We start from the raw sequence: 9,583 nt of genomic DNA on the forward strand, positions 1-9,583 counted from the left end.
CCTCATTTTACTGTGCTTTGCTGGATTGAGTCTCAGAGGTGTTGCATTTTTTTTAAAAATTGAAGGCAAGACCCTCCACCAGCAAAATGACTAAGACTCAATTTATTGCAGTACTTGTTTTATTATGGTGGTCTGGAACTGAAATCACAATATCTCTAAGGTATGCCTATAAGTTATAGACAGGACATATCATTTGTGTTTCAAACCAAACTGGACATTAGAGATGACATGCTGACTCAGATCAGTGATCTATTCCAGAATATTTTCTAGAACAGTCTTGCCCCACAGACATTGCAAAATGTTAAGCACTCCTTACTCTCTTTAATAATACTTTTTATGTATGTGTGTATTTATTTATGTTGAGATATATTCACTATATTATTTCATCCTTTAAAAATACATTCATACTTTTACCTCTTATGTCAAATTTATTTATTCAATTAAGTAATCATTAACGAACTCAGGTCATATGTTTTAGGCAGCACTAGCAACATACAGATTACTTACAAAGTATCTTCCTCCATGGAATTTACTAGTTCAAGAAGGAAACAGGTGAGAGAACCAAGTGATATATAGTCTGACAAAGGCAGAGTGTCTACATAAGTTATTTGGAATTCTGGGTTGGAGATTTGTGTATTCTTCCCCTCTTAATAATTAAAACACTAGAGGCTCGGTGCATGTAATTCGTGCACGGGTAGGATCCCTAGGCCTGGCTGGTGATCAGGGCTGATTGGGACCTTCTGGCTGCCAGCCTGAGCCTCCCTTCCCCAGCTGCCAGCTGCCAGCCAGGGCCTTCCTTCATTCTATGCTTCCCCCTGGTGGTCAGCGCACATCACAGCGAGCAATAGAACTTTTGGTTTCCCGGTCGAACTCCCACGGGGACACTTTGCATTTTAGCCTTTTATATATATAGATTTGTATTAATACAGACTCATGGGTATTTTTTATAATCTAATATCAGGTAATTTATTTTATTGCTTGTTACATCTTTGACCATTGGGGCCACCTTCAGTGGGCTTCTATGTGGCTTTGACATACCCCATCAGTTTGCTTTTTGAGCATGTCCATATTTTTTGGCTCTGTATGGATGCATTCTATGCTATAATCTAATAGGAGAAATAATATGACCATTTAGTATAATTGCAAGATATGATAAATTGATGAATATTAGTGCATATTTATTAGTTATTATGGGTTTGTAGTAATTGAATTGTTTTGAGTTTGATTTCCTAATCATATTTTACTTTTTAGCTTGGGTTAGAAGTTAACCAGTGATTTTTTTTGTAACCTTCCCAAATTATAAGGGAGAATGAGGACAGTTAATGAATTTAGAATAAAAAAATTTTTTAAAGAAAACTGGGTTACTTTGCTGATAATTAGGAATTATATTATGGAAAGAACTATTTTTTTTTATTAAATTTTTATTGTTCAGATTACATTTGTTCCTCTTCCCCCCCCCCCATAACTCCCCTCCTCCCAGTTCCCGCCCCACCCTCCGCCCTCACTCCCCACCCACTGTCTTCATCCATAGGTGCACGATTTTTGTCCAGTCTCTTCCCGCATCTCCCATTCCCCTTTCCCCCCCAAGAATAGTCAGTCCATTCCCTTTCTATGTCCCTGATTCATTATAATCACCAGTTCATTCTGTACATCAGATTATTTATTCACTTGATTCTTAGATTCACTTGTTGATAGATGCATGTTTGTTGTTCACAATTTGTATCTTTACCTTTTTCTTCTTCCTCTTCTTAAAGGATACCGTTCAGCATTTCGTATAATACTGGTTTAGTGGTGATGAACTCCTTTAGCTTTTCCTTATCTGTGAAGCTCTTTATCTGACCTTCAATTCTGAATGATAGCTTTGCTGGATAAAGTAATCTTGGTTGTAGGTTCTTGCTATTCATCACTTTGAATATTTCTTGCCATTCCCTTCTGGCCTGCAAAGTTTCTGTTGAGAAATCAGCTGACAGTCGTATGGGTATTCCCTTGTAGGTAATTGAGTCTCTTTCTCTTGCTGCTTTTAAGATTCTCTCTTTGTCTTTTGCTCTTGGCATTTTAATGATGATGTGTCTTGGTGTGGTCCTCTTTGGATTCCTTTTGTTTGGGGTTCTCTTCGCTTCTTGGACCTGTAAGTCCATTTCTTTCACCAGGTGGGGGAAGTTTTCTGCCATTATTTCTTCAAATAGGTTTTCAATATCTTGCTGTCTCTCATCTTCTGGCACTCCTATTATTCTGATATTGGTGCGCTTGTAGCTGTCCCAGAGGCTCCTTACACTATCTTCACACTTTCGGATTCTTTTTTCATTTTGCTTTACCAGTTGGGTGTTTTTTGCTTCTTTGCATTTCAAATCTTTGGTTTGATTCTTGTGCTCCTCTGGTCTGCTATTGGGTATAATATTCTTTATTTCAGTCCATGTATGCTTACTTTCTAGTTTCTTTATCATAGCATCGAGGGTCTCATTAGTTTTCGTGAGGCTCTGCTCAAGTTTATTGCAAGCCCTCAAAATTTCGATTTTTAGCTCCATATCCTCCATTTCTGTCATGTTTTTTTGTCTCTGCATTTTTTATGCTTTCTTGGTGCACCCCCTTGTGGTCTTTGTGCACAGTCTTGTTCTAGTGAAGCCTTAATTGTTGTAGTTAATACTAGAGGGATTTGACCACCAGGCCGACTGGCTGTGAGAATCAGCTGTGTGGAAAACTTCTGTCCTCTGGGGAGGTGCTAATTTAGCCTTTGCCTGAGGCGATCCGGCAAATGGCTCTGTGCAGGGCTTTGGGGGGGCGGGCTCAACAGAGCGGGCAGAGGGAGCAGCTATGGCTGCTCTCAGTCCGTCCCCAGGGGCTCCTCCTCTCTGTCCCAGCAACCGCTGCAAACCTCGGAGGGACCGTAGCCAGACAGTCCCGCTTCTCCCGTTTGAGTCTGGGTCCCTAGAGACTCGCCCGGATCTGTAGCCCAGAGTCTGAGACTCCCTCCTGATTGAAAACGACAACCGCGCCCTCAGCCACCAGCCCGCTTTGCGCGCGCACCACCATACCTTTAAATTTTCCACACTGCGCCTCCTCTGAGCCTCGTAATGCTGTTGTTTTTCCTTCTAGTTGAAGAGTCTCTCCTCAGCCAGCCTTCCTGTGGTTCTGGTTGATGTCCGTTCCGTCTTTTAGTTTTATTTTTGAAGTGGTTGTTTGCGGCAGCAGTCTCCGGTGTTTACCTATGCCGCCATCTTCGATTCTCCCCTTTGCCCATTTTTTAATTGGATTGTTTGTCCTTTATTAAGTTTTATGAGTTCCTTATATGTTTTGGATATTAACGCTTTATCAGATGTATCATTGCCAAATATGTTCTCCCATACAGTGGGCTCCCTTTTCATTTTGTTGATGGTTTCTTTTGCTGTGCAGAAGCTTTTTATTTTGATGTAGTCCCATTTGTTTATTTTTCTCCTTAGTTTCCTTTGCCCCAGGAGATGTATCCACAAACATATTGCTATGAGAGATGTCTGAGATTTTGCTGCCTATGGTTTCTTCTAGGATTTTTATGGTTTCCTGATTTACACTTAAGTCTTTTATCCATTTTGTGTTTATTCTTGTGTTTGGTGTGAGTTGGTAATCTAGTTTTATTTTTTTTGCATGTATCTGCTCAATTTTCCCAACACCATTTATTGAAGAGACTGTCTTGACTCCATTGTATGCTCTTGCCTCCTTTGTCAAATATTAATGGAGCATAATGGCTTGGGTAGATTTCTGGGTTCTCTGTTCTGTTCCATTGATCTATATGCCTGTTCTTGTGCCAGTACCAGGCTGTTTTGATTACGGTGGTTTTGTAATACAACTTGAAATCTGGTATTGTGATTCCTCCAACTTTGTATTTCTTTCTCAAGATTGCTGCTGCTATTCAGGGTCTTTTTTTTTTTATTCCATATAAATTTTTAGAGAATTTGTTCTAGCTCTGTGAAATACGCTGTTGGTATTTTAATAGGGATTGCATTGAATCTGTAGATTGCCTTCGGTAGTATGTACATTTTAATGATGTTAATTCTACCAATCCATGAACATGGTATATTCTTCCACATGTTTATATCTTCCTCTATTTCTTTTTTCAATGTCCTGTAGTTTTTTGAGTACAAGTCTTTTACCTCCTTGGTTAAGTTTATTCTTAAGTATCTTAATTTTTTTGTTGCAATGGTAAATGGGATTGTTTGTTTAGTTTCTCTATTGCTGTATAAAAAAGCCATCGATTTTTGGGTGTTGATTTTTTTAAAAAAATATATTTTATTGGTTTTTTACAGAGAGGAAGGGAGAGAGATAGAGAGTTAGAAACATTGATGAGAGAGAAACATCGATCAGCTGCCTCCTGCACACTCCCCACTGGGGATGTGCCTGCAACCAAGGTACATGCCCTTGACCGGAATCGAACCCGGGACCCTTGAGTCCGCAGGCTGACGCTCTATCCACTGAGCCAAACCGGTCAGGGCTGGGTGTTGATTTTTTATCCTGCTACATTGCCAAATTCATTTATTAAATCTAGTAGTTTTTTGGTGGAGTCTTTAGGGTTTCCTATGTACAATGTCATGTTATCTGCGAATAATGAGAGTTACTTTCTCCTTTCCAATTTGGATGCTTTTTATTTCTTCTTCTTGTCTGATAGCTGTGGCTAGGACTTCCAGTACTGCATTGAATAAGAGTGGTGAAAGTAGATATCTCTGTCTTGTTCCTGTTCTTAGGGGAAATGGTTGTACCTTTTGCCCATTGAGTATGATGTTGGCTGTAGGTTTGTCATATATGGCCTTTATCATGTTGAGGTATGATCCCTCTAGTCTCACTTTGCTGAGAGTTTTTATCAAAAATGGGTGTTAGATTTTGTCCAATGCTTTTTCTGCGTCTATTGATATAATCATGTGATTTTTCTCTTTCAATTTGTGTATGTGATGTACCATGTTTATTTATTTGCAAATATTGTACCAGCCTTGCATCCCTGGAATAAATCCCACTTGGTCATGGTGTATGACCTTTTTAATATATTGCTGGATGAGATTTGCTACTATTTTGTTGAGGATTTTAGCATCTATGTTCGTCAGGGATATTGGCCTGTAATTCTCTTTCTTTGTAGTGTCTTTATCTGGTTTTGGAATTAGGGTAATGCTGGCCTCAGCAGAGTTTGGAAGTGTTCCTTCCTAGTTCATTAATCTTTGATGATGAGAGTTCTATATATATTTTCAAATTTACCTATATGAACATTTACGTGTGTATACTTGGTCTAGAGCAAGCAATTTTAAAACAGCCAACTGATTGATTTTGCGACATCCATGTTTCTTCTCCCCTTCAGAATCACACACAGAAAATTGATTCCATTCACAAGGGAGGGTTGTTTGGGTGTGCTCCCTTTCGGGCATGCGAGAAAGTTGGAATAATTTCAAGGAGGGCGTATCAAGCTCAGGACAGATCCCAGGTCCCACTTAGCAAAGGCAAGAAATCAGGTGTTCCCCTGAAGAAGGAAAGTCTCAGGTGGAACCCCAAGGCACAGCTTATGTTGACACGGGATAAAGGGCCAATCCCTGATCAAAACTCTCGAAGGACAGAAGCCAGAGGAAGACAGCCCACAGAGAAGGGCTTTGAGGACAAGTAGGGCTCAGGCATGGCCAGCTGAGGGGCCCTGCCTTCCTGGAGGCAGAGGAGGATGAGACGACAACTATAGAAGCCACTGCTCCCACCTTCAATATTTTATGCTCCTTCTCTCCAGGAACAGATACAGACGTGTCTTGAGTGTCTAAGAAAAGAGACAGAGGAGATTCAAGAAATTCAGTCAAGAGAAAATCAAAGGATACACTTCCTCCTGGTAGGACTCCCCCCTGCCTGGCCCCTCCCCTCCCCTCCTCCGTGCCCCACAGTGTATGGGTTTTGATGTCATTAGAGTCTGAATCCTGACTCTGACACTAAGTTGCTCTATGTCTTCTAGCAACTCTCTGTTCTGTGTATTTCTCTGTGAAGTGGAGATTAAAATTTTCCACTACCTCTCGGAATTCTGTAAAGACTGCAATGAGACTGTGCCTGTAAATGCAATTAGTGCCGTGCACATCGTATGTTCTTTGCAAAAGGCAGGAGGTAGGGTGTCCCCAGCGCCTGCCCTCAGCCTCCCCCGAGGCAAAGCTGGGCAGCCGAGAAGGTGGAAAGGAAGCCCGCTGCCCTCCCACATCTGTCTGGGACCTGGGCCAGGGGCTCTGATTTTACCACTGAGCCATGGAGGATGTGGCCAGGAGAGAGATGGGAGTGAACTAAGGAAAAACAAGGAGGAGGAAGAGGAGAGGAGGGGAGGAATAACTTCCTGCTGACTTCTCTGGCCCCCAGACCCAGGTGGCCACCAGGAGACAAAGAGTGATCTCTGAGTTCGCACGCCTGCGCCAGTTCCTGGAGGAGCAGCACAGCGCTCTCTTGGCCCAGCTGGAGGGGCTGGAGGGGGACATCTTGAAGCAACGGGATGAGTTTGACATGCTGGTCACTGGGGAGATGAGCCGGTTCAGCGCCCTGATCACGGAGCTGGAGGAAAAGAAGGAGCAGTCAGCCAGGGAGCTCCTGACGGTGAGGCTGCGCAGCCTGGCTTCCTCCTCTCCCGCACCTTCACTCTGTCGAGCCTGTCCCCTTCGCTTCGCGTCTCATCCCAGTGGAAGATGGGCCCCAGGACCTGAGGTTCTGAGTTCTAGTCCTTGCTTCCCTGGTCTCAATCTGTCCATGCCACCACCCACCTCACAGGGGCTTTGTGAGGACCCAACGGTAAATGCCAGGGGAAGTAGCACTTTGAAAAGCATCAGGTCCGCGTGAACTGTCCTCTGAGCCGCTGCTCCGCAGTCAGGATGTTCTTCCTGGCCTCGTTCACGCCCTCCCGCTGGAGGAGGGAGACTGGGTCTCAGCAAAGCATCAGAAAGGCAGCCCGGGAGGGAGGCCGAGGGGGGCCTGGCCTGCTCTGGCTTCACCCTCTCGCTTCACCTTCTGGAGCTGTAGGCAGGAGGGCTGCGTGAGGGAGGCTGGTGAAGCCCAAATGCTGTGGCTCTGTGGTCTGGGGCCCTTTTCACGCCCAGGGCTAAGAGAATGGTATTTTGTTTTTCTAGTTATAAGGAAAGTGGGAGGAGGAAGGTGGAAACTGAATCCCTGCTTTCTCTCTCTCTCCTCCTAGAATATCAGGAGCACACTAATAAGGTAAGTGATATAGTTCTCCTTACACACACACACACACACACACACACTCACACACACACACGCACGCACATACTCACACACACCAAGCCCAGGTAGTGCCATGCAAGTGTATGGCACTCCCCCCATAGGATGAAATTCACATGCACTTTCACTTACGCAACCGCATTCCCATATGCAGCCTGCATGGCGCTGCCCAAGAGCAGGCAGGGGGGCCCACCCTGTGGGAGCTGGCAGCTCAGGCCCAGTGAGAAGGTGAGTGCTGAGCCTGAAGGTTTTATGAAAGAGGAGAGTCCCAGTGCTGCCATTCTGTGCCCTAGATGTGAAGCCAGAAAGTGCCGGAAACCAGAGGCTGTGTCCCCTGAGCTGGGCCAGAGGATCCGGGACCTCCCCCAGCAGGCCCTTCTGCTGCAGAGGGAGATGAAGGTGTTTCTGGGTAAGCGTTCCCCAGGCCTCCACGCACCCCGCCGCCCAGCACCAGCCACTCCTGGCCCTGCCAGTGCCTGGTTCCCTTATTTGCAGATCTTTATCAAATCTGCTCATTGGGGTGATGTGACAATGAAAGTAAGTAATAAAGGCGAAGATTTCTGGAAAAAATTTAACTGGTTTGGAAAACACAATCTGGTCAATTGGCATTACGCAATCAAGAAAGATAATGATTAGGAAGAAAAATTCCCCTTTGCGACAGCATGGATGGACCTGGAGAGCATTATGCTAAGGGAATAAGCCAGTTGGAAAAATACACGTACCGTGTGCTCTCACTCTTGTGTTGAATTCAATGAACAAACTGAACTGCCAAGCAAAATAGAGACAGACTCATAGAGAGCAGGCAGACAGCTCTGGTGGGGGAGAGGGGGATGAGGGGGGGGGGGGTGGACCTGAGCAAAAAAGAAAAAAAAAAGAGGAGAGAACTCTTGGACACAGACCACAGTGTGGGGCAGTGGAGGTGGAAGAGGGCATAGAGGGGATACATGGTGATGGAAAAAGTAAAATTTTAAAAATTAAATAATAAAAAGATAGTGATTAATAAAAATCTATCATTCTCAGTTATTAAAAAACCCACAGACACATCTGTGGAATAGGTTTTTTATGATGAACACTGTTAGTTAATAACCAGCAGAAAATCTCTGCCTGGGGGGAGCTGATTCTCGCCCCTCTCCCCGCCGCCCTGCGCTCTGGGTCTGGGGCGCCTGCCCTGGACGGTGAGCCTTTTCCGGAACAGGGCGGGGAGGAGAGGGTGTGCAGGGTCTGACTTGAGGGTCAGGAATTGGCTCTGTCAACACCCCCCCCCCACACACACACACACACAACACCACGAATGATGCCACCCATTTCTAAATGACCCACCCACCGAAGTGTCACCTTGAGCTCTCCCCACGAGTTCACTCCCTGCTGGTGCTCCCAGGGGCCGGGCAGGGAAAGCAGTTTTACTCTAATCAAAGACTGACCTTGGTCTATCCTGGAAATTTCCAAGCAGAACAAGAAATAAGTTAGCCCACTATCCATCCACTAAGTAGCTATTTCTTGAGCACTTACTGTGTCCTAGGCTCTGTGAAGCACTGAGGACAGAGGCCAGCGAGGCAGACAGGCCCCTGCACTGGGCGAGGGCGAGGGACAAGCGGGCTCCCCACCAGCACCGCCCCTGAGCTTATTAAAACACCCACATTCGCGGGTCACCCGGGGTCACCGGGTTAGAACCAGTCTGGGACGAGCTCAGTCCAGTCACTGGCGGCGGGCTCCAGGGCTCCTTCTTCTCTGCCCTTCTCTCCTCTGGGCCTCAGTTTCTCCGTCATGAACGGATCTGTGGTTTTTGTGAGACTAATAAATTCGCATCCTGTTTTATTTCCTCTTTACAGAAAAACTCTGCTGTGAGTTGGACTATAAACCAGGTAAGCATCCTACCACTGGACGGGAGGGAAAGAAGAATCTAAAATTGAGAAGGAAACACACACACACACACACACCCTACTCCTGCCCCGTCTGCCGGTGGCCAGGGGAGAAAGATTAAATCCAAAGGGGAGCAGGCGCCTCGGAGAGGCCTCCTGGCCAGCCGGGCAGCTTTGGTCTGGGGTGGGTCACACTCCTAGAGCAGCGGCTGCCGCTACCCCTTCGCAGCGCAGGCGTTGGAAGGAGGGCAGTGGTGGGGACGGAATGGGGAGGCGACCCACTCAGTGCTGTTGGTCACTCTCAGCCAAGGCCCGAGAAGCCGCGGGGTCGCGGGGCCATGCAGGTGCCTGATTTGGCCCTTGGTCTCCATTTGCGGACAAAGTCACAGGAGGCAGGGTCAGCAGAGCTCTGTTAACAAGTGGTCCCAGACCCGGCGGCTTTAGAGGCCGGACGCGGGGCGGGGCCTGGAGGGACGCAGGTGGGGATGGGGAGTCCGGAGAGGGAGGGACGGAGAGGGAGG

At 46.0% G+C, this 9,583-nt stretch overlaps 1 protein-coding gene across 1 annotated transcript in view; it reads left to right on the forward strand.

The window, feature by feature from the left end:
- TRIM10 (tripartite motif containing 10) overlaps window positions 1-9,583 on the forward strand; it is a 21,974-nt gene that overhangs the window by 621 nt on the left and 11,770 nt on the right. The window contains 5 exon segments of the mRNA XM_023745195.1: window positions 5,729-5,824; window positions 6,334-6,564; window positions 7,157-7,179; window positions 7,497-7,612; window positions 9,033-9,065. Coding sequence (XP_023600963.1) covers window positions 5,729-5,824; window positions 6,334-6,564; window positions 7,157-7,179; window positions 7,497-7,612; window positions 9,033-9,065 — 499 coding nt within the window.

The sequence above is a fragment of the Myotis lucifugus genome, unplaced genomic scaffold (assembly GCF_000147115.1).
Source record: "Myotis lucifugus unplaced genomic scaffold, Myoluc2.0 scaffold_521, whole genome shotgun sequence".
Lineage (NCBI taxonomy): Eukaryota > Metazoa > Chordata > Mammalia > Chiroptera > Vespertilionidae > Myotis > Myotis lucifugus.